General features: G+C 44.4%; 1 protein-coding gene across 4 annotated transcripts in view; it reads right to left on the reverse strand.

The window, feature by feature from the left end:
• CCDC57 (coiled-coil domain containing 57) overlaps window positions 1-25,957 on the reverse strand; it is a 151,593-nt gene that overhangs the window by 93,757 nt on the left and 31,879 nt on the right. For all 4 annotated transcript variants that reach the window (XM_075071947.1, XM_075071946.1, XM_075071948.1 and 1 more), the window contains exons 6-7: window positions 18,022-18,093; window positions 11,667-11,867 (exon numbers count right to left, since the gene is read on the reverse strand). In XM_075071947.1, coding sequence (XP_074928048.1) covers window positions 11,667-11,867; window positions 18,022-18,093 — 273 coding nt within the window. The remainder of the gene's footprint in view (window positions 1-11,666; window positions 11,868-18,021; window positions 18,094-25,957) is intronic.

Below are 25,957 nucleotides of genomic sequence, written 5' to 3' on the forward strand. Positions count from 1 at the left end.
AAAAGTAGAGAGATGTGTGCACAGAGCAGAAAGAACATATAACGTTCAAAACCTAAGGCCAAATTCAGAAGGGGATACCCCAGAGCAGCCCTCGGCGTCAGAACCAAAAGTGGAATAATGCAAATTTCCATTTGCCAAACACGCCCTACTACCAGGTTGAAGAATTATGACCGGATACATGGAACCAATGTAAATATCCCGGGACAACCACCTCCATCATAATGCGAGTGATCGGATGGTTTTTTGAGAATAACCGTACACTGTACAAGAGGAAAACCCAACAAACTCACGAGGGCAGGGAGACGAGCAATTGAATGGAAGGCAAGAAAGACAAGAAACCTATTGTCAGAAACTTAAGTAGCCGCAGGGGCACAGCCGCATACACCCTACCAACGAGCGGCAACCCAACCCCCTACACCCAAGGAAACCACAAGACCACCTAGCCTACCACCACAGTTCTCCAGTAACCACCTCGACCCAGTGACCGGCAGCTGAAATTTAAGGTAAAGATTACGGGCACATAAAAAGTGCCTACTCCATAGAACCCCAACAGGTGCAAATCAGCACTCATCCACCAAATCCGCCAATCTCTAAATCCCCTTGAGCAAGAAAAGTGGATGGGCGGAAAGAAGTCTGTCGGGCGTGAAGACCGGGCACAAGCAGCTATCCCACCATTCCTTCGTGGATCCAAACCATCACCCAAAGGCCAAAGTGACCCATTACCGCCTTCGTGTCACAAGCTAGACTTGCTACACTGAACTGCTCCAGTACAAAGGCGGTCAGGAATGGACTTTGCAGTCAGACAATATTTCACCCATGCTACTTGGGGAAACTTCAACCTGCGCAGCGGGCAAAAGGGGAATGGTACACCTTATAGGGGGGCAACCAGCAAGCTTCCTGACCATCCCTGTCCTGGACCGTCCACAGAACCTGTCTGCTTTACCTACAGACCTGAAGAGCAGTAGAAAACGCCGGATCTCCAACGACTGAACAGCCACAGACTCCCAGTCCCAGACCCAAGGAACAGCAACCAGCACAGACACAATCGCAACACATCTGCATACCGCAACAAGGCACCACGAGCCTGACACTGCAAAGCAACAGCACCATATCGAAGAGCCAGCTAAGCCTAAAATACCTACCAGTGCACACCAGGAGAGTGCGTTCACCACACACAGGTGCACCAGCGGAACTTCACCAACCTACATCGCTCCAGAGGGACCAACCGCAATCCAATCGGTAGAAGCCTGGTGTCTCCACCTCAAGGACAGTTTCCAATGAGCAGGAAGCAGATACGCTCAGAAGCTTGGGCGCGGCAACAGAGCACCGCACCTGCCTTCAGCTTTAACCGATCCAGTTGTTTATAACCCAAGACTTAACAAGGAATTCTTCTGGTGGACACAGAGAATGGCATCGCAAAATGTTGTGGTTCAACCAGTACCGGGGGAAGTCTTAAGCTTAGCCTGATCAATCTCCAGTGGCCATGCTGGGGAAGAAACCAAAGACACAATGGGTGAAGTCCTTCCACTGGGAGGGGCAAGGACGGTTCAATAGTCCGCTTGGAAGGGTCAAAGAGGGGAAAGCCCCAAGAATGGTCAAGGCCCTCTCCAGCCACTCCCTTAAATGAGGTCCATTCAGGAGTACGCTTGGAATATCTGCGTACTTCCCATAAAAAGATCGCTCAGAGGAATCATGACAGTACTGACTTCATGGACTTTGGCTACCCGATGGCCGCAAGCAGTAGCTTAGCAACAGCCAGGGCTAAAAGCTTGGCCAAGCCAACAACATTTCTAGAGTAGTTGCCTGCCGATCACCTTGACAGACAGATTAATTCCGTCAGTCATCAAAAAACTGTGGGATGACCATGGGGTGATCACTTGTGCCACCTGCTACCACCATGCAAACCAATGGCTCTGGTCGAAAGGTGAATGGAACTTGCGGACAGAACGTAATTTGCACGATACACTCCAATGATTGGACCGTTGTGTGCAGCAGATGCTTTTTGCCAAGGGCTGACAACATCCCAGTTAGGCTCACACGAGAAGGCATACAGGTTAAACAACATGGAGGGTTTAGCACGCCGTCCAGTAACACACATCTCGACTTGTAAGCATACCTACAAAGCACTCCCTCCACAACTGCTTATGCCCTTGCAAAAGAAACCTAAAAAGATACCCAGGAAGACAAAGTGCGGTATTGGTTAAACACCAGATGAGCGTCCCTTCAAGTGAGAGACCAGTAGGTGTTTGAAGCGCAACAGCCATAGATGGAGCATGCATGGGAAGGGCCATTCACGAGTCAAAGTGCCGAACTGTTAAGTAACTCCACGATTCCCAATTCTCCCTGAAAGCCCACAAGTTTGTACAATGTAATCCCAAGCCCTTTATCCAAGACTACAGGTAGTTACAGTCCAGGGAGAGATACGCTGCAGTGGCCTGATGGTCTACGTACAAGGAAAAAAACCGGGGGCGGAATGAGGTTGAACCTCCCAACGCACCTGACACGCTGCAGCGGCGACAATATCAAGAGCTGCACGTAGGTTGCCCCAATGTTGCTCAGCACATCCCCAGGAAGACTGAACAGCATACCACCCATTGACACAGTAACTCATCAATTAGAACAAAACCCTACCTAGGTGCTCCATGCCCAAACGCTTATGGACAGGCAGATCCAGAACATCTACAATCGGTTAATATCATCATCTCACCATTCAGGATGTCTCCCATGGTCTGGACCCAACCAATGGGAAATACACGTTGCCGTGACCATACTGTTAAGCTAAAATGCGGTAACTCGTCCAGCTGACCAACTACCGCAAGTGCACTGCTCCGATGAGCTAAGGAAAAGTTGGGACGGTGCCCATCATCTCGGCAAATAGACTTGACACAAGGGTACTGCAATACCGCTATGATGAACTGCTCAAACGAGAGTCACATCGTTCCCCGCCGGGGAGTATCAATAATTGTACGTCCTTTCGCCGAAAAGCACCTCCGCACCTTCCAGAGGCTGTGATGAATTCTAGCCCTAGCCAGACTGGGAGATTGCAGTTGCCTCCCGAGATGTGCATGTTTCTGACCCTGGCCCCGAACAACCAGTACACCGAAAAGCTTGAGCACTCAGGCAGTGCGGACAAATGTGCAAAAAAGTGTCCGTCAATCGGCAAGAACAAGAGTGACTACCTGGGATCAGTGGTCGAGGAAACAACAAACCCGACAGTGCCCAGGTAGGAGTATCGCTACAAAGTGCCTGGTTCAAAGTCAAAGAAACAGAGTCAATCCTCTAGCTCTGCTGGGTATTAAGCGATTTACCAACACACATGACCAAATCGCGCCCACTGACCGACCGACTAAAAGACGCCCAGCCAAAATACAGTAGGACGTGATTAGTGTAGAAGGTGCTTGACCCAAACTCAAGGCGATGCCAGTCGACGCAATGGCCCGACTTTGACGAACCCATTCCAAACTGTTACCCCGATTGCATCCAGTCGGGTAGAGCAGTTCTCAATGCAGGAAAGACCAGATCACAACTTCCCATTCCTGTCATGTTCTCACAAGAAACTGTGATGAGGGAAAGTTTCTGATCAGTCAGTGCAAGGCACAATGCACCCATTGTTACGCCCGAAAAGTACCGCCAGCTACCTTGGGACGCGGTCCAGCTACAAACTGACCATGCTCGTCGCTAAAGTGGCTTCATCTGCCAGGGGAACAACAAACAACTCTTCGTGGATGTTGCTCTCTCGAAGAATTGATTTTGAAATCGAGAAGTTCAGGGTTTAACAAAGTCGCTATGCACGCCCTAGATCCCAGAATACACACGTTAGATCAAATGTGCCTAATGTAAAAGTCTGTAGTTTACAATACTCAGTAGTCTGTAAAGCATGGTTGTATTAAAATCTGTTAGTCAAGTCAGGAAGACAATCCACGCCAGGACGTCCCATGTCTGCTGATTTGTGGGCTGTGCAATAGAACAGATAGTTAACGTTAATCGTTTACTTTACTACTGTAACAGTAACAAAGGAACAACACCGACCAGAGGACCAATCGCGAACCGATTTTCATAAAGCTCATAGAGGAATTTTGGTATGTGTCTTTGGCGTGTCTTTTGCTCTTCATCAGCGAGAGTAAGCCTCATCCCAGGCTTCAACTCGTTCCCATCGAAGACAGGTATACGACAATATAGGTTATAACTGTTCGTTTGTATACATGTTGTGCAGTTGCGGATATTTTAAATTTAGTCTTTGAATAAAGCGTTTATTCATTGTTGCTTTAAGCCAATGACCCTGTATAACGTCACCGTTGATACAGAGACCTTATTTATGTCTTTCTTTCCTTTTATATAAATGCTTCTTTTAAAACTTGTTGGATTCTTTCTAGGGAGGCTCAAGGAAGAATCTGGTCCAGATTCTTTGCTCCTCAGGAAAGACTTGGGAGGGGAGAAAAAGAAGGACAGGGGAAGTGAATGTCCTCTGTCGTTATGTTCAAGGAACGAAGCAGGAACTCCATGTACGCCGGAGGAACGACTGGATGGAGGTAGATGAGGAAGGAAGTGGTGTGTTCCCTTGTTGTTGAGACCAGGCCTCTGAGTCTTGGGGCCCAGGGAGGTTTGGGGAGACCAGAGGACCAGACACTGAATTCGGTGGCAGGCCTAAAGACTAGCTGGTAATTAAAGCTGGATTGGAGGTTTCATGCTAGCATCTTATTTTCTGGACTCTAAGGTTCAGATCTGAGTAGGAAAGCTATGACAGGAGTAAACAACACTTCCTTATTTACTTTCTTCACACCAGTCATGATTTTATAGACCTCAATCATATCTCCCCTTAGCCGTCTTTTTTCCAATCTGAAAAGTCCCAGTCTTATTAATCTCTCCTCATATGGAAGCCGTTCCATACCCCTAATCATTTTTGTTACCTTTTTCTGAACTTTTTCCAATTCCAATATATCTTTTTTGAGATGGGGCGACCACATTTGCCCGCAGTATTCAAGATGTGGGCATACCAGGAATGTATACAGAGGCAATGATATTTTCTGTCTTATTACATATCTCTTTCTTAATGATTCCCAGCATTCTGTTTGCTTTTTTGACTGCCGCTGCTCACTGAGTGGATGTTTTCAGAGAACTATCCACAATAACACCAAGATCTCTTTCTTGAGTGGTAACAGCTAATTTAGACCCATATTTTGTGTGCATAGTTGGGATTATGTTTTCCAATACGCATTACTTTGCATTTAGCAACATTGAATTTCATCTGCCATTTTGTTACCCAGTCACCCAGTTTTGAGAGATTCTTTTGTAGTCCTTTGCAGTCTGCCTGGGATTTAACTATTTTGAGTAGCTTTGTATCATCTGCAAATTTAGCCACCTCATTGTTTACCCCTTTTTCCAGGTCATTTATGAATATATTGAATAAGACTAGTCTTAGTACAGACCCCTGGGGGACACCACTATTTACTTCTCTCTATTCTGAAAACTGACCATTTATTCCTACCCTGTTTCCTATCTTTTAACCAATTACTGATCCATAAGAGGACCTTCCCTGTTATCCCATGACAGCTTACTTTGCTTAAGAGCCTTTGGTGAGGGACCTTGTCAAAGCTTTCTGAAAATCTAAGTACACTATATCCACTGGATCCCCTTTGTTCACATGCTTATTAACCCCACTCAAAGAATTCTAGTAGATTAGTGAGGCACGATTTCCCTTTACAAAAAAACATGTTGACTCTTCCCTCCAAAATTATGGTCATCTATGTGTCTGACAATTTTGTTCTTTACTAGACTTTCAACCAGTTTTCCTGGTACTGAAGTCAAGATTACTGGCCTGCAATTGCTGGGATTACTCTGGAGCCCTTTTTAAAAATTGGCGTCACATTAGCTATCCTCCGGTCATTTGAAACAGAAGCTGATTTAAATGACAGTTTATAGACCACAGTTAAAAGAACAAGGAGTACTTGTGGCACCTTAGAGACTAACAAATGTATTTGGGCATAAGCTTTCATGGGATGCAAGCTTCATCAGATGCATGAACCATTAAATTAGGCTTGAATAAAGACTGGGAGTGGATGGGTCATTACACAAAGTAAAAGCTATTTCCCCATGCTAATTTTTCCCCTACTGTCATTCACACCTTCTTGTGAACTGTTTGAAATGGGGCATCCTGATTATCACTACAAAAGTTTCTCCTGCTAATAATAGCCCACTTTAATTGATTAGTCATACCAACTCTAATGAGACAACACCCATTTTTCACGTTCTCTGTGTATATATATCTTCCTTCTGTATTTTCCATTGCATGCATCTGATGAAGTCGGTTTTAGCCCACAAAAGCTTATGCCCAAATAAATGTGTTAGTCTCTAAGATGCCACAAGTGCTCCTTGTTGTTTTTGCTGATACAGACTAACATGGCTACCACTCTGAAACCTGTCACCAGAGTGCAGTTAGTAGTTCTGCAATTTCACATTTGAGTTCCTTCAGAACTCTGAGTGAATACCATCTGGTCCTGGTGACTTATTGCTGTATAGTTTATAAATTTGTTCTAAAACCTCCTCTAATGACACCTCAATCTGGGACAGTTCCTCAGATTTGTCATCTAAAAAGAATGGCTCAGGTTTGGGAATCTCCTTCACATCTTCAACCATGAAGACCAATGCAAAGAATTCATTTAGTTTCTCTGCAATAGCCTTATCGTCCTTGAGTGCTCCTCTAGCATCTTGATTGTCCAGTGGCCCCACTGGTTGTTTAACAGGCTTTCTGCCTCTAATTACAGCTCTCAGTCGTGTTGTTGCAGTGTTTGACATAGAATACTGCCATATGTTTTTGTTAAGGGAAGCGTTTTTCTTTGTGTCATAGAATCGTAGAATGTCAGGGTTGGAAGGGACCTCAGGAGGTCATCTAGTCCAATCCCCTGCTCATCGCAGGACCGATCTCCAGACAGATTTTTGCCCCAGAGTCCTAAATAGCCCCCTCAAGCATTGAACTCACAACCCTAGGTTTAGCAGGCCAATGCTCAAACCACTGAGCTATCCCTCCTCCCATTACTTTTTGAGTCTTTGGTTAGCTATTCTTCAAATTCTTTTTTGGCCTTCCTAATTATATTTTTATACTTCATTTGCCAGAGTTTATGCTCCTTTCTATTTTCCTCACTATGATTTAACTTCCACTTTCTAAAGGATGCCTTTTTGCCTCTCACTGCTTCTTTTACTGTGTTGTTTAGCCTTAGTAGCTTTTTTTGGTTCTCTTACTAAGTTTTTTTTTTAATCTGAGGTATACATTTAAGTTGAGCCTCTATTATAGTGTCTTTAAAAAGTTTCCATGCAACTTGCAGGGATTTTACTTTTGGTGCTGTACCTTTTAATTTCTGTTTAATTAACCTCTTCATTTTTGTGTAGTTCCCCTTTCTGAAATTAAATGCTACAGGGTTGGGCCGCTGTGGTGTTTTCCCCACTACAGGGATGTTAAATTTAATTATATTATGGTCACTATAATCAAGCGGTCCAGCTATATTCACCTCTTAGACCTTATCCTGTGCTCCATGTAGAACTAAATAAAAAATTGCCTCTCCTTTTGTGGGCTCCAGGACTAGCTGCTCCAAAAAGCAGTCATTTAAGATGTCAAGAAACTTTCTCTCTGCATCCCATCCTGAGGTGACATGCACCCAGTCAAAATGGGGATATTTGAAATCCTCCCTCATTATTATTGAATTTATTTTTGTAGCCTCTCTAATCTCCCTGAGCATTTCACAATCATCACCATCCTGGTCAGGTGGCTGTGAATATATCCCTACTGTTATATTCTTATTATGGATAATAATTCTCAAATAGAGATTCTATGGTGTAGTTTGGCTCATTTAAGATTTTTACTTCGTTTGATTCTATGCTTTCTTTCACGTATAGTGCCACTTCCTCACACGCACAACCTGTTCTGTCCTTCTGATATATTTTGTACCCTGGTATTACTGTGTCTCGTTGATTATCCTCATTCCACCAAGTTTCTGTGATGCCTATTATATCAATATCCTCATTTAATACAAGGCACTCTAATTCACCCATCTTCTTTAATTAGACTTCTAGCATTGATATGCACTTTAAAAACTTGTCACTTTAGCTGTCTGCCATTACATGATGTAATTGAATGAGACTTTTTTCATTTGACTGTTTCTCATCAGCTCCTATATGTATTTTATCATCTTCCACCCTCTCCTCCTTATTAGGACATAGGGAATCTCCATTTCTAGGTCCTCCCCTAAAACATGTCCAAACCAAATACTCCTCCGCACCTGTCGACTTTCCCCCAGCCCTTAGTTTAAAATTAAAAAGGCCGCAGAGCAGTTTTTAAGTGCCAGCAATCTGGTACCATTTTTGGTTTAGGTGGAGCCGATTCTTTCTGTATAGGTTCCCTATTTCCCAAAAGTTTCCCCAGTTCCTAATAAATCTAAACCCCTCCTCCTTATACCATTGTCTCATCCACACATTGAGACCCTGCAGTTCTCCCTGTCTAACTGGTCCTGCGCATGGAACTGGAAGCATTTCAGAGAATACTACCGTAGAGGTCCTGGATTTCAATCTCTTATCTATCAGCCTAAATTTGGCCTCCAGGATCTCTCTCCTACCCTTCCCTATGTCATTGGTATCTATATGTACCATGACAACCGGCTCCACCCCAGCACTACACAAGTTTATGTTGACGTCTCGAAAGATTACATCCCACACATCAGAGGCAGATTAGGGGTTTATGGGGTCCTGGACCAGAGCACGTGAGGGCCCCTCCCCACCCCTTCTGCCTGAAGTTCCCCCCACCCGCTCTAGTACTCCTGTCGGGGAGCTGGGTCAGGGCATGGGGGTTTCCTCTGCTCCCTGACAAGAATACTGGGGGGTGGGGCAGGTGAGGCAGGGCAAGCCCCAGTACCCTGACCTGCACCCTGGCAGGAGTACCAGGTGGACCAAGCGGGTCGGGATGCCCATTTTTCCAGGGACCCCCACAATTGGCATGGGCCCCATTGGCCCAGTGCCTAATCTGTCACTGCCCACAATGCTTTGCTACGATCATTTTCAACTCCACTGCACAGCAGCCAGATACACAGGAAACAGTCCCTCCCCTGTTAAAGCCATGGGAACTTTTGAATTCCCATTTCCTGTTTGATAAGAGTGGAGAGCTCACCAACCCAGCTAATCATGGCAAACTGATGCCCCAAATGTGCTCCAGACTGGAGTGCACAGGAGGTGGTGGATTTAATTGGTTTGAGGGGAGAAGAGTCTGCTCAGGCATAGCTCTGATCCAGCCAAAGAAACACAGACTTCTACAAAAAGATTACATGGGGTATGGAGGAAGAAGGGCTACCCTAGGGGCACACAGCAGTGCCATGTGAAAAATCAAAGAAATTCGGCAGGCTTACCAGAAGACAAGGGAGGCAAACAGTAGTTCTGGTTCTGCATCACAGATATACTGCTTCTACAATGAGTCTGAATCCTGGGCCACCTCAGGCAACAAGGAGAACATTCTGTATGAGGAGGAGGAGGAGGAGGAGGATACTGGGAGGCAGGCGAGTGGTGACTCCATTCTCCCTGAGAGGCAGGAGCTATTTTTAACCACGGACCCCAGCCATTTGCAGGACAGCATGGCCCCCTCTGGATGGAGAGCTGAAGAAAAGTCATGATGGGAGCATGCACCAACACCCAGTGCTGAGACCAGGGTGAGGACCTGAGGACTAAATGGGCATGTTTGGTGCATATCCCAAGCTCTCAGTCACTGACACTGGGGAAAGGGGAAAGCAAATACCCACTGAGATGAACAAATGAACAAAGAAGTTCACGTCTCAGAGCTATCATTTTAGGCGATGGAGGCTTACATTGTGGGCCAATAAGAGGTAAGCATTGACCTTTCAATACTGAATGAGAGATGATAGGTAGGGTGCCCAACTGAAGGAGGCTGCGTCTGGGCTCTGCAGACTCTGCAGCTGAACGCCACTTCCTGGGTCCTAATGCCAGTCTTTCTCCCCTTCTGTGTGCTGGGAGCCCTCCTGTTTTCTGTGCAACAGTAAATGCCTGTTGTGGGGCTAGGTAAGTTGGGTCAGGGGAAATGAGGGAAGGGTGGTTGAGGGGGTGGGAAAAGAGGCAGTGGGGAAAGGAGGTGGAATAGGGCAGAGGGAAAGGAATGTGGAAGTGAGGGGAGGGGGATGGGATGGGGAAGAAAAGGGTATAGGGGAATCGTGGGGGGGAAGCAGCAGCCTAGCATGAGGCATCCCCTCAGCAGAAGCAGTTGGGGCTCCCCCATTAAGCAGGCCATCGAACCCTCATCCTGACAAGCCTTACACCTGGACACCCCTGACAAGCCCGCCACACCCAGACCCCCACCCTCTGAGCCCCAACCAGTGAACCTGGACACCCACTCCATCAAGCTCCAATCCCCCTGCACCTGGAATCCCTCACTAAGACCTCCACACCAAGACCCCCGCACCGAGCCTCATCTCCCCACACCCAGACCCTCCCATCTTGAGCCCCAACCACCTTCACCTGGATCCCCTACAAAGTCCCATTGCCCCTGTACCCAGAACCCCCCCAGTGAGCCCCTGTGCATCCAGATCTCCCACTGAGCCGCCAGCACCCTCAATGCAGCCAGTGGCCTGTGCTCCCCACTGCCATGTTGAAGCCACATTTATTTACTGACAAATAAAATTTGCTGAATTTTGCAGAATTTTAAAATTTGGTGATTATTAATTATTATTTTGGTGCAGAATTCCCTCAGGAATAATTCTATGTACACGTATAACTATACATGCTGGAACTACGGGTGCTTCTGCAACTTCTGGCTTGAAGTGGTTTCCATCATATACAGGGTTTACAGTTTGGTTCTACGGCTCTCAGCACCCCCACTATACAAATTGTTTAAGCACTCCTGTTTATAACTCAGCAATGTAAAGTATCCTGGAGAGTCACACCTTGTTGACTAGACACTTTTGTGCAATGAATGAGAAAAGGGTCCTCCAGAGACCTGCCTTATTTCATGTGGCATTTTTAATATGGTAAGCAGCAAGGGAGGACTCTCTGAGTCTCTGCTCATTCTCTTTTCATTTAGCTGCTTCAATAAAAGAAGGAAGGATTTCCTTCATGTTTCAAAAGTACCACACTAAATGTAACAAAAAAAAACATTCTTGCATACACATGCACAATGCAGCCATTTTGGCATTATAATGCTGGAAAAAATATTAGTAAAAATACAAACAAAAAACCCAAAATCCTAAAACTCCTTATTGTTTTTAAAAATATTAGTTTCACATGAGAATAGTACAATTTCTAAACTGATAATTTAGCCAAAACAAAACAGATTTTACCAGAGTATAAATGTGCAACCTAAGGACTATCTCCATGCCATATTTGAACTTTAACAACCTCTCACTTTCAACAATAGAGAGGTTAAAAAAATCTTAAATTTTTATGTTAGTAGTAGCAAAAATACATTTCCCACTGGTTCTACTCAAAAACATTTTTCTTCCAAAATTCTATGAATACTCACCTTGGGTCAGATACCACACCTGGTATTTAAAGCAATCTTAATTAAATAATTGTACACTTTTTGATTCATACAATGAAACGAAACACAACACTGCTCATGTAAGATATTCTGAATTCTATCTTCACTTGTATTTCACTGAACTAAGATGAATCAAATCACTCACTTTTCAATAACAGTGTCTTTCTCTTTCAGACAATCTGCATGCCTCCATTCCCTTCTACATAGCTCCATTTCCAGAGTTTCATGACTTATTTGCAGTTCTCTTATCTGATTTTCCCACTTCTGTATTTGCTCAGCATGGACTTCTTTCACTGAAGCCAGTACTGCATCCTTTTCCTTGGCAAAGCGATCTAGCACCTCATGTCTAGAAACACAAATATGCAAAATAAGACCATTGTTTGTTTGGGTTTTTCCTTCAAGTCCAAGATTTAAAATGAAGACACACACTCCAACTGATACCAAGTACAGAGTAAACTTGTGTGCATCAGTGGGACTGACAAATATTTATGTCATTTCTGTTTGCAAAGATCTGGAGAACTAAAAAGTCAAAGCTCTCAGAACAAGTACTAAAACCATTAGAGTCAAACTCATCTATTCATGGGACAGATTAAATATTTTCCTCAACAAAGAATGATACTATTCAAAGGAGCCAAGCAATCTGGAGTAAAATGACAAAAATATATTATATCATTTTAATGAGTTTAGCAGTCATTCGGCAAAGCACTTAAGCATGTGCTTACCTTTAAGTATGTAAAACAGCCCATTTGACAGTGGGACCACTTGTGTTTAAAAGTTAAGCACATATTTAAATGCTTTTATTGAATCAAGGCATTAAACTTCAACATTAACAAAACCAACTTTCTTAACACGCTTTCTTAATTGACTGACAATATGCTTTGTTAATGCAGAGTTAAGGTTGCCCTGGGATGTCTTGTGACCTTCTGGAAGGTCAAATTCAGTTACACTCAAACCTCTAAAAACTAGGAAATGAAGAACTGAGGTACAAGTCCACACAACCTTAACTTTTCCTTCTTTGAGCAATGACCCAATAAACCCACCTACCCACACTCTGTTTTTGAAGACAGTGCAGAAGACTAAGGGAACAGGGCACAAGGTCATTGTAGGACAGGATCTAATACTTTCCTTTTTGCAAAAGCAAAACTTCTGCTTAGGTGAGCTGTACTTAACAGGAGCTACCTACACCTGTTCACTCAAATACTGAGACAACTCCACAGAAACACCACCATACATGCTAAGTTTCCAGCTTCTTCATCCTTATGCACAGGATACCATCTAACATTATACTTTCACTTACCCATCATTAAGTCCACAGACCACTCTCATATCCCACCTTGCTGCTGACTTTCCCCATGGCAAGAAGACTCCTGGGTACCGCTAATGATACACATCACACAGCTCAGTGCTAACATAAAGCTAAGTGCATCCTTCAAAATACACACTCACCTCTTTCCTTTCATCACACACAAGGGGAGAGGGGCTCAGACTATTCAAAGGGCAAGGCCTCCCCAATTGCTTCATATCACAATCACAGCTCTGCCAACCTTCTCAACTAGTCCTTCTGCCATTCAGTACAGTTACAGCTGACAGTGAATGCAACTGTAGTGGATGCAGATATTTCCAAGTTACAGAGCTGGGAATAGAGCCCAGATCTTTTTAGTCCCAGTACAGAGTTCTTTTTGCTAGACCACATGGCAGCGAAGTTATTCTTAAGTGCTCCTCCTTTCATTGTCGATTTTGCTAGTTTAATGGGGATAATGGTCCTGCTTTGAAATGTTTGACTTGTGTAGTTGCTGACAGGACCCGTGACAGAAGTGACAGACATGGTCTATGTGCCAAAATCTTGCAATTTTATTAAGTTAGTTACAGTAACTTTAAGCACTCAAGAGAAAAATGGTGTTCGTCTTTCCCTTGCTACTGCCTCCTTCACCCCTCTGCAACATACAGCTCCAGTGAACATTTCCAGTTCAGCTTCTCCTTCTCATCCCATTAAGCCTACATTAATTTAGAAAACATTAGCATGTAAAAAGGTGCTCCTTGCTGTCTGGCACTCTGCTCCTGCATACACATCACAGGCAGCAGCTTACTGGAGGGTTGCACACTTCCTCAGTTATGTAGTCTGAGCTGCACACAGAACCAGACCCCATGCACTCACTGCACACCCCCAGTTGGGCCCCCCGACCTTTTCCACCAGTCTCCTCCTCCTCCAAGCCAGAGCCCCTCTCCCAACTCTGGCTAGCCTCTGGATCCCATCAGTGGTGGCATGTACCTTAACTTTGTACTTCCTGGTTTTTCTGAGGTTTAATATTTGGTTACCTTAAATTCTTCATTCCCTCGTGTTCACAAGTTTAATTTTTCATTATCTTCAGGGCTCCCACTCCCAGATCCAAGTTCATGTGGGGAGGTAGGAAGAGCAGCTCAGACCCTGACAGGGGCAGGGCCCCTCCAGATCCTCACGTATACATGGAAGTTCTAAGCTCCTTTCCCTGCCCCCTTATGGGTACATGGCTCCCCAAATCCTGGAATACATGGGGGGATAGGGAGAGAACTCAGACTTGCTCCAGAGGAACAGGGCCCCCCCCCCACACCTAGCTCCCACATGGGGCCCAGGGAGAGAGATTCAGACTCCCAAACAAACAGGTAGGGCCCTCCTATATCCCAGCATATACAAAGGGAGAGAACATGAGGCTCCTCTTAATCCCACCACCCTCAAACTGAGCTAAATCCTCCCAGCCCCACTCTTTTCCCCTTTGATCAGTGCTCTCTCTAAGATGCGCAGCCACCCAAGAGTCAAACAAGTGCCGTGCACTTGATTAGAAGAGCCCCCCTCCCCCTTCTGCTCTGCAGCCACATTGCTTCTGCCCTTTGCCTTGGAGCCCCTGGCCAGCTGCTCCTGGAACCCTCCTGCTTCCTGTGCATAGTGGAAGGGGGTAGCTGCTGATGTCAGGGTATCCCCCTCCTCCCCACCCATGTACCCCATCTCCACAGAGTGGGGGAGGACCCAGGAGCAGGACAGAGCTGCTGGCAGTTGCTGTGTTCTAAAAAAGCCTTCTGGTGAATGCACACACACATACATGTTACTTCTTGGTAGTTCCCGCAATACACATATATATTCTCTGTAATTTCATTCTTTCAAAGTGCTGTTATTTTAGATTTGACTGTTCTATGCATTTCATTAGTTTATTGCTCTCTTATGTTTAAATTTAATTCTCTGAGTAATGAGTTCTAAAATGCCTAACCTGTCCTAGCTAGAGTAATTATCCCTATGGTAAAGAGATATCATATCTAGATTTTTTTGTTTCTAATGGTGGCGCACATCTGCACATTACTTCGACATTGGTGCACATAAAATTAATTCTGCACATGGATGAAAAAAAGAATTACAGGGAACATTACCTACGACCCATCTCCATTCATCCCATTCCCCATCCTCAATCCCCATTCCCCTCCCCATAGTCCCAAACCTCTCTCCTCTTATTCCCCTAACTCCTTTGCCACCTATTGCCCCTCCCTTTCAAGGAATTAACATGCTGCATTTTTTTTCCTGTCTGAAAATAGTTTGAGCACCTTATGAATTATCTGCTGTACTCAGATTACATTTCTCCTAAATTCTTGTGTAAACAGAGTCAGGATGAGCTCTACCCTGACATCTGGTGGTGATGTATGGGAAGTGTGGAAAGAATTTCAGGAAGCGTGGAATCTCAGGTATTTGCATGGGCACACTCAGCATAGCCCAAGGCAGCCTGGGATGGTTATTTTGACAGCTCTGGGATCCCCAATTTCTTTGTTATTGGGGCAGGCAGTAACAAGGTGTTGTCACCCTGATTATGTGAATGAAGAACTACGAGACTGCTTTATGACAGAGATGTCTCAATATAAATTAAGTGACACTTGCTAGACAAGGGACATGGGTTCCAATTCCCAGTGAATGGAGAGAGGTTGGGGACTGGTGTGTGTATCTGATGGTATGGGCCCCTTTTGAGGGTCTGGAACACCAATTGCACATCCTCCTCTCTCCACTGTTAAAAAGTAGAGCTAATTTTTATTCCGTTAGGAGTCCATCTAGAGACTGCTGAGCTGAATTCATGTTGGGCTAATGGTGCACCAGCACCAGGGCTCCCCTACTAAGAGCTGAAATCACTGAGTGCTGTGTTAGCTAGTGGGGGAGCCTGAAGACATATCGCTAAGCAGCTGGCAGAGTGGAGCAGTTTGCAGCATGTTGGAGCAGCCCATGGAACAGTGAGCGGAGTGGAGTGGTTTGCAGGGACGGCTGGAATGACTCATGGGTCAGCTGGAGGAGCTGCACAGCCGGAGCTGCTCGTGGTGAAGGCTGCAGCAGAACTCCACGGAGAGGCGGAGCAGTTGGCCCTGGCCCATGTAAGGTGCCCCTTAACACCCTATGTAGGCTTCCCCTCCCCCACCCAGGCTGGGGGGCGGGGTAAAACTCTGCAGATAAACTTTTGAACTCTGGGGTGTCACTGACCAGCGACTTTTGGGTTGTTGGACTTTGGGTGATTGGACCAAGACCCTAAGGGGGAAAGGACATTGCCAGACGTACTTGGAGGTGGGTTTTTTTTGCTTATGGTTTGTGTTATAATCCTGTTTGTGGTATTTCTCCAATGTGATGCCACATTGTTTCCCTCCTTTATTAAAAGGATTTGGCTACACTCAGACTCTGTGCTTGCAAGTGGGGAAGTATTGCCTCCTGGAGGCGCCCGGGGGGTGGTGGTAAGTAAGTGTTCCCAGGTCACTGGGTGGGGGCTCAAGCCGGTTATGCATTGTGTTATTAAAACAGAACCCCTGGATACTGAACCTGGCCCTTGTTGCTGCCAACTCAGAGAGGCAGAAGGGTCACACTTGGCCCGGGAATTGGGGCAGTGGGGGCAGGGGGGCTGGCAGAGGCTCGGGCTGTTGCTGGCGGTGGGTCAGGGTCAGCGGTGGCTTGGCCCGATGTGGCTGAGGAAAGCTGGGGCTCCTCTGGTTTGGGGGCCCCCTCATGGCTTTTCCTTTTATTGGGGGGAGGGAAGTGGTCGGGGCTCTGGCATGCGTGGGGGGGCCTTGAGCAGAAGAGGTGGGGCTGGGAGGCTAGCCTCCCCAAAGCAGGGATTCACCTACTGCCCATGGTGGTGACAAAGGGCTCTACCTTGGCTCCGGAGACCATCACCACCCACTGCCTTCTGGGAGGCTTTCATGGCTGGCTTGCCCTCATCGGGAGCCTTTGTCTGGTCCACAGCTGCAGGTGGAGCCAGCTGCAGTGGGAGAGTCCTTTGCTTTCTGGACACTAGGAGCTGAGAAGGTGTTGACTGCACCATCAGTCTGGGTCCCCTACCACTCCCAGGAATTCGGTGGCAGATCCTTCAGGAGGGTAGGAGACCCCCTCAAGGATGTGCCCCCTTACAGCTCTGGTGTGGGCGGGTGGCTCGGGCACTGTCCTTTGCCCAGTGCCCCTTGGTCCAACGTGTTTGCTGCCAGGTCCCACTTCTTGGGCACTGACAAAAGGGAGCAGTGCAAGGTACAGCCCAGTGCTGGGGGTGCACGTCTGAGGCTGGGAAAAGAGCAGCCTCCATGAATAAGGCCCTCAAGCAAATGTCACATTCTTTCTGTGTCCTAGGACAAAAGTTCTTACAGATGCAACACTGTTCTAACGTGGGATTCCTCCAGGCACTTCAGACAGCTGCCATGCGGGTCACTAACAGGCATAGGCCTATTACAGTCAGCGCAGGGTTTAAAACCCAGTGACTAGGGCATGCTCCTCCAGGACCCTCGCTGATTAACTACAGTACTTTACAGCTTAGGGTTAGGGTTACTAACTAATCTACAATAAACCAAAAACTATTTACAGCTAGAACATGAAATTCGAAGAGTAAAGAAACTGCTGACCACTTGCGAAGCAAGAGAGGTGCTCTGACCAACCACCATGGCCGGTAAGAAGGAACCAAGAGATGGTGGGACTGGCCACGCCTGATATACCAATACATGAGCGTGGCACTCAAGGGGGTATCACAGCCAACCCTATGGATACTGCTAAGGCAAAAGTCTCTGACATCTGTGCACATGGGCATGCACATACCTAGAATAGAATCAATATGAGCAAGCACTCAAAGAAGAACTTCTCTTACAAGCTGAATAATCAAGTTTTCATCATCATTTCATTTACCAATCTTCAACACCGAAAGAAGAATACACAGAGAGAGGCAGAGAAGGGCTGGCTAAAGTTTAGGAGAAAAGAGATGGCAAAAACATTCTGCTGAGTCAGGTGTTCCACAGCCATTACATGGTAGTACTTTTTGATGGTGGGAAACCTCAGAACTGAATAAGGAACCATATGAGTAACTGAAGTAGTGACAAATGAATACTGAAACCCTCATGAATTGATCTATATGCAATCTACTTGTTAAGACAGAACACTTATATAGGCTGATGTCACATAGTGAACTAATGCTTCCTTCGACAAACATGTAATACTGAGAAATACAATATTATATATAAGAAATACTTACTTTCTCTGAAATGTTTCCTCTTTTTGCCAGGTCTGGTATACTAAATGAAGTTTACATTCTAAATCCTGTATCCTAAATTAGCAAACATTGGGAAAGGAAGAAACAACATTTATCAATTTAACTGAAATTATTATGCTTAGTTACAGCAAGGAAGGAAGATGGTGGGGATTAAGTAACTCAGAATAAGGAGAAGAAACGAGAAAAAAGGTCAAATATTAAATGGTCAGGAAAGGAGGGATGAAGTCAGAAAGTGGACAATGGACAGAATTTAGAACAAGGTTGAAAGATGGTTAGATATCTGAGAATGGGTGCGAGAATTTATTGCTTTCAGAGAGAAGTAAAAATGAGAGAGAGTAATAAGAAGGGGCTGAGAATTATAGTGATATGTAAGAACTTGAATTAGACAAAAAGTGAGGCAAAGCAAAAGGAATGTTTGAGTTTGCTTCCTATGAATAAAGTGAGACAACTAGTAACTAGCAAGAAAGAAGCTCTGGTAGTTGGCTTAATCAATTCCATTTGAAGTCAAAACAATGATCTTCTAAAAAGAAAATAAAAAGGTACATTTAGGAGATCCATCTATAAAAACAACAGTGAATTTAAAAAGGACATACAGTCTATATATTTATACCATGTTCTTCACTGAGGTGTTTGAGAGCCAGACGCTGTGAAAGGAGTCCGTTAAAACAGGAGCTAATGAGATACAACAGCTTGAAAAAAAAAAGACGCAATTCTTTGTAAAATGTATTGATTTTTAAATTAATGTAATTGTTTAAAAATGGCTTGGCCTAGAAACTCTACATTTGGTTTATCCTATAGTTAATGAACTGGTGCCTCTGAGTATTTTGGGTAAGGTTAGGTGATTTAACTTTTCAGTTACACAATTGGGTCCCACTCCTTCAGACTCTGCCGTACATGTGAAACTTTACTTGCATCAATAGTCCCATTAAAGTCAAGTGGGAAAAATTACACATGTATAACTGTTTGCAGGATCTGGCCCTTGGTAATTCTTTTAATTGAGGCTGCCCTAAGCACTTTCCCAAGTGCACAGGAAAGACCCCAGCCCTCTTCGTTAAAAAAAAAAATCTTGAAAATGTAAATTGATTGCTTTCTCCTAAAAAGCAGATTTATTCACGGTACTTCCCACAGCTGCCTCCTCACTTAACTGTATTCATTATCCCCAACCAGCTGCCAGCCACCAGAGCTCCTATCTTGTGCTCCTGCTACTGGCCATTGGTGCACATGCACCCTTCACTTCCTTCTTTCCTCCTGTTCAGAGGAACAAGCAGGCACAGCACCTTCAGATCTCACCCCACGCTCCAGAGGCCCTTGCTCTTTGATTTAGTGGTGGCTCCTTCAGCAATTCTAGCAGGTGAAATCGACGGTGTCCTCACCACTCCTTGTGAGCTACAGAGCTTCCCCATTTCTCCCTAGGGAGCTGGAGTATACTCTTGAGCTTCTCCTTCAGAAATAAAGGCACAGCACCCTACCCCTTTTCAGTATGAGTGGGAACAGGTGACGGCAGAATCTTCAGACATATGTATGAAGCGGTACGCATGGTGGGATAAGTCAAGACTGAAATGTTGATATAGAAGGGATCTTCAGAAAGGGCAGGCGGGATAAAAAGGGAGGTGTTGTATTAGATATCAAAAACACACTTGTTCAGAGGTCCAGAAGAAGTTGAGCGGCAGACCAGCTGAAAGTCTCTGGTAAAGATAAAAGGGGGGAAAAAAATAGGGGTGATGTTATGGTAGGTGTCTACTATAGACCACCAAGTCAGGAAGATGAGGTGGATGAGACATTTCTAGAACAAATAAGAGAAATATCCAAAACAAAAGACCTGATAATAATGGGGGACTTTAACTACCCAGACATCTGTTGGAAAAGTTATACAGCAAAACACAGTATTTCTGGTAAGATCTTGGAATGTATTGGGAATAATATTTTGTTTCCGAAAGTGGAGTAAGTCACCAGGGGGTCATTTTAGACTTGATTCTTACTAACACGGAGGAATTGGTAGGAAAATCGGAAGGCAAGGCAATTTGGGTGAAAGTGAATATGAAATGATAGATTTCATGATTCTAAAGAAAGGAAGGAGCGAGAGCAGCAGAATAAGGACAATGGATTTAAAAAAAATGCAGACTTTAACACTCAGAACAAGTAGATAAAGTCCAATGGGAAGAAATTCAAAAGGAAAAAAGAATTTGGGAGAGCTGGCTGTTTCTCAAGAAGACAATATTAAAAGGCACAACTGCAAAATATCACAATGTGAAAAAAAGATAGGAAGAATACTGAGTGGCCAATATGGCTCCCTCAGGAGCTCTTTAATGATCTGAAAATCTAAAAAGAATCCTACACAAAGTGAAAACATGGACAAACTAGTAAGGAGGAGTACAAGGGAATACAAGCATGTACAAGCATAAAAGGGGAAATAAAGACAACCCAGGAAATTACAGACCAGTCAGCTTAACTTCTGTACCCGGAAAGATAATGGAGCAAATAATTAAGCAATCAATTTGCAAACATCTAGAAGATAATAAGGTGATAAGTAACAGTCAGCACGGATTTGTCAAAAACAAACAGCTTTCTTTGACAGGGTAAGAAGGCTTGTGGATAGCGGGGAAGCAGTAGACGTGTTATATCATGACTGTAGTAAAGCTTTTGATATTGTCTCGCATGACCTTCTCATAAACTAGGGAAATGCAACCTAGATGGAGCTACTATAAGATAGGTACATAACTGGTTGGAAAACTGTTTCCAGAGAATAGTTATCAGTGGTTCACAGTCATGCTGGAACGGTATAATGAGTGAGGTCCCACAGGGATCAGTTCTGGGTCCGGTTCTGTTCAATATCTTCATCAATGATTTAGATAATGCCACAGAGATACACTTATAAAGTTTGTGGATGATATCAAGCTGGATGATATCAGCTTTGGAAGACAGGATTAAAATTCAAAGTGATCTGGACAAACTGGAGAAATGATCTGAAGTAAATAGGATGAAATTCAATAAGAACAAATGCAAAGTACTCCATTTAGGAAGGAATAACTGGTTACACACATACAAAATGGGAAATGGACTGCCTAGGAAAGAGTATTGCAGAAAGGATCTGGAGGTCATAGTGGACCATAAGCTAAATTGAGTCAACATGTAACGTCGTTGCAAAAAAGTGCAAACATCATTCTGGGATACATTAACAGGAGTGTTTAAGCAACACAGGAGAAGTAATTTTTCCCACTTTACTCTGTGCTGATTAGGCCTCAACTGAAGTATTGTGTCCAGTTCTGTTGTCCAGTGCCACATTTAGGAAGGATGTGGACAAACTGGAGAGAGGTCCAGAGAAAAGCAACAAAATGTGAGTAAAGGTCTAGGAAACATGACCTATGAGGGAAGATTGAAAAAAAATTGGGTTTGTTTAGTCTGGAGGACAGAGACTGAGACATAACAGTTTTCACGTCATGAACAAGGGTTGACAAGGAGGAGGGAGAAAAATTGTTTTTCTAACCTCGTGAGGATAGGACAAGAAGCAATGGCTTATTGTCAGCAAGGGATGTTAGGTTGGACATTAGGAAAAACCTCAACTTGTCAGGGTGGTTAAGCAATGGAATAAGTTGCCTAGGAAGGTTGTTGAATCTCCATCATTGGAGATTTTTAAGGCAGGTAGGACAAACACCTGTCAGTAATGGTCTAGATAATAGTCCTGCCACGAGTGCAGGGGACTGGACTAGATGACCTTTCGAGGTCCCTTCCAGTTCTATGATTCTATGTAGGGACAATAGCAGAAAGGTTAAGGCACAAAATTAGTTGCACCTAATAAGACATAAAAGGCAATAAGAGCTTCTTGAAATATATTAGGAGCAAGAGAAAGATGAAGTAAAGTGTAGGTCCTCTACTTAGAGAAGGGAAAGCTAATAATCAATGACATCAGGAAGGTTTGAAATTTTTATGCTAGTTTTGCTTTGGTCTTCAATAAAAAGGTTAATGGTGACACTCAACACAATTAATATTAACAATGGAAAAGGAACACAAACCAAAGTTGACAAAGAACAGATTAAAAAATATTCAGATAAGTCAGATATATTCAGGTTAGCAGGGCCTCATGAAATGTATCCCAGAATATTTAAAGAACAAGCTGAAGCAATCTCGGAAACATTAGCATGATCTTCAAGAACTCATGGATAAGGTTATGTTTTAGTCACGGGTATTTTTAGTTAAAAATCATGGACAGGTCACTGGCAGTAAACCAAAAATTCACTGCCCATGACTTGTATTATTATACCCTTAATAAAACTTGGGCTAGGGGTCTGGGCTGGGGGGTCCAGGGGCATAGCAGGTCCTGGTGGGATGGCATGGGACCCCTGCTGGTTGCTGGGGGAGTGAGAGCGGGCAGCACCTGTGGCCTGGGATCCCCGCTGGTTTGCTGGCGGGGCGGGCATGTGGGGGGGGGGAAGGTTGCAGGGCTGGAAGGCTTCCTACCTGGCTCCAACTGGCATGTTCCTACAGCTCCTAGAGGGAGAAGAAGGCAGGGGCTCCCTGTGGTGCCCTGCCACAAGCTCCAGCTCTGCAGCTCCCATTGGCTGCGAACTGCAGCCTATGGGAGCTGTGGGGGGCAGCACCTGTGGTGCAGCAGTGTGCAGATGTGGAGCCCCTGGCCCTCCATCTAGGAGCTGCCAGGGTCATGCTAGCTGCTTCCAGGAGCCTCCCCAAGTAAAAGCCACCCGTACCCCAACCCTGAGTCCCCTCCCACACCCAAGTTGCCCCAGCACTGGCCGGTGTGGCTGGCTCCAGGGCTGCCTGATCTGCTCAACCAGCCCTGGAGTCACCGCACTGGCCGCTGCAGAAGTCACAGACATCATGGGAAGTCACAGAATCAATGACTTCCATGACAGACACGCAGCCTTACTCATGGACCACTTAACCTAACTCTGATATATGGAAGATACTGGAACAAATTATTAAACAATTAACTTGTAAGCACTAGAGAATAACATGTTTACAAGAATAGCCAACATGGATTGTCAAGAACAAGTCATGCCAACTCACCTGAATTTCCTTCTTGACAGGGTTACTGGGCTAGCAGATGGGGAAAGCCGTACACATGATATATCTTGATTTTAGTAAAGCTTTTGACACCAGTCCCACATGACGTCTCATAAGCAAACAAAATGTTTGATGATATTACTATAAGGTGGGTGAACAACTGGTTGAAAGACCATATTCAGTGGCTCACTTTCAAACTGGATGGTTGTATCTATTGAGGTCCTGAGCGGTATCTATCAATATTTTCATTAATGACTCAGTAATGGAGTGGAGAGTATGGTTATAAAGTTTGCAGATAACACCCTAAGAAGGACGCACGCCAGAGGAAAGGAAAATTCAAAACAACCTTGACAAACCGGAGAATTGGTCTGAATTCACCAAGATGAAATCAATAAAGCTAAGTCCTAATACTTCACTCAGACAGGAAAAAATCAAATGAACAACTAGAAAATGAGGAATAATGGGCTAGGTGTAGTACTGCTGAAAATGATCAGGTTACAGTGGATCACAACCTGAATATGAGTCAACAGCAGCTGAGAAAAAAGGCTAATATCCTAGAGTGTATTAACTGGAGTGTTGTATATAGAAGCATGCGTCAGGTAACTGTCCTGCTCTACTTGGCACTGATGAGGCTTCAGCTGTACTACTGTGCTCAGTTCTGGGCACCACACTTTAGGAAAGATGGACCAATTGGAAAGTCCAGAACAGAACAACAAAATGTTTAAGAGGTTTTAGAAAAATCTGACCTATGAGGAAAAGTTACAAAAACTGGCATGTTTAGTCTAGAGAAGGAAAAAAAAAAAAAAAAAAAAAGACTGAGGGGAACCTCATAGTCTTCAAATATTTTAAGGGCTGTTATAAAAAGGACTGTGAGCAATTATTCTCCATGCCCACTGAAGGTAAAACAACTAATGGACTTAATCTGCAGCCAGGGAGATTTAAACTAGATTTTAAAGAAATCTTTCTAACTACAAGGATAGTTAAACTGTAGAATAAGCTTCCAAGGGAGGTGTGCAATCCCCCTCACTAGTAGTTTTTAAGAACAGGCTGGAAAAATACCTGTTTGGGATGGTCTATATTTACTCAGTCCTGCCATAGCGCAGCGGCTGCATTTGACGACCAGTTAAGGTCCCTTCCAACCCTACATTTCTATGGTTCTTATAAGTGACAGCATTTTTTTCTTCCCACCACAGCAGTGGTACATCCTTAATGTCAGTGTGATTAAGAAAATTCAAAGAAAGAACAAAAACTATAGAATCCTTAGCTTTCATGAACACCATGACAAACTTTCTTCACACTGAGTCTTGCAAGACAACGACTGTGATGGACATGGTATAAGAACCTTGACAGGCAATTTTATTTGGGATTTAGAATACACTCTCTCATCCCAGATCCTGGTTCTCTCTCTGTTGATCATAGAACCATTCCCACTTATCTTCCCTGTTTCACTACGGCTAGGGTGGAGTTAACAAGACATCTTCCAAAATGAGTCATCAGGAATCACTCAGCATTTCCATGCAGAGATCCACACCTGTTAACAGGATAGGTCAATGGCAGGCACTGTCACCCTGTTATAGAGAAGTACACTGAAAGGCCAGGGAAGGGAAGTGTTGCATCTAAATCAGCCATCTGTGTCCCTGCAGGGAGACAGAAGAACTCATACCTCATCTCTTGCTCTCCCCCCCCCCAACTCATTTCCCAGATGAGCCAGAGAATAGCCACCACCTCTCTTCACTTCCTCACCTGCTAATGTAGTCCTTTCAGTAAGGGATTCCATATATATTTTCTCCCCATTTGCTCTCCTGCAGATATAAACCTGTCTGTGCCAAAGTAGTTTGCCCTTAAATTCATGTACAATCTACAGAGTTTACAAGCTCTGACAGACAGCTGGCTTAAGAAGTTTATGAAAGTAAAAATGTGATAATCTACACCACGTTCCCACATAGTGCGTGAAAAATGAGGGGCCAATCTAATATTTTTATGATTATGGGAAACTCCATTTATTTGATTATGAGTGGGTGATAGCTATATGGAAGCCTAAGGGTTAACTCAGTTCGACGGGGCTCTGTAGGACTACAGGAAGGCAGGTGACAAGTGTAGCTAGTCCTAATCCAATACTTAATATAACACAACTGTCTATTCTTTTGAAAATTCACTCCCATCATGCTCTAATCAGCAAGCAGGTTGGTGACTCCAAAGGGGAGTAGGAAAGCCCAGTCAGGAATGTTCAACAAAGAACTTGAAAGCAGTTAAAAACCTAGATCTGGAGAGAGGAAGAAGGATGGAGGGTCTACAGTAACATGGTCCAGATATTGAGGCACAAGGAATAAGTGCAGTCCGACCTGAACTGGGAAGGTAGGGCCAAGCTTAGGGAAGACGATATGCATAAGCTTTTGTTATTTTTAATCGTATTCTCTCTGTTCGTGAAGTTCCTATGAATAAAAAAACCATACTCTGTTTTGAGTAAGCTGTTTTCTATCGATGGGTTTATCAGCTGGTCAGAGGTCCTTGGGGGGAAGGGGAGAATATAGCAGGCCTGAATTCAGATGGGCCTGGTGGAGGTAAGTACAGCTGGTAAAACAGGATGTACTGTAACCTGGCAACAAAGTGGGGTGAACCATATGGTTCCACTCTGAAAGAAGTGCAGGTATAGACCTCTCACTTGGAAAGGGTGACCTCAGGAGAGACTGAGCTAATGCTCAAACATACATTGCATGCCTGAACTATAACAGTGTTTATAAATACTTAATGCAAACGAAGAAAATTTAAAATAAAGAATGCAGCAGAACTGGTCTAAAACCCACACTACCCAGAGACACTCTAGTGAGCACTCAGATCAATGGACATTTCCTTCTGTTGTGAATATGATAGTATGTACTATTAGAGTAGGTGATTGTTT

This window comes from Chelonoidis abingdonii, chromosome 13 (assembly GCF_003597395.2).
Source record: "Chelonoidis abingdonii isolate Lonesome George chromosome 13, CheloAbing_2.0, whole genome shotgun sequence".
Taxonomy (NCBI): domain Eukaryota; kingdom Metazoa; phylum Chordata; order Testudines; family Testudinidae; genus Chelonoidis; species Chelonoidis abingdonii.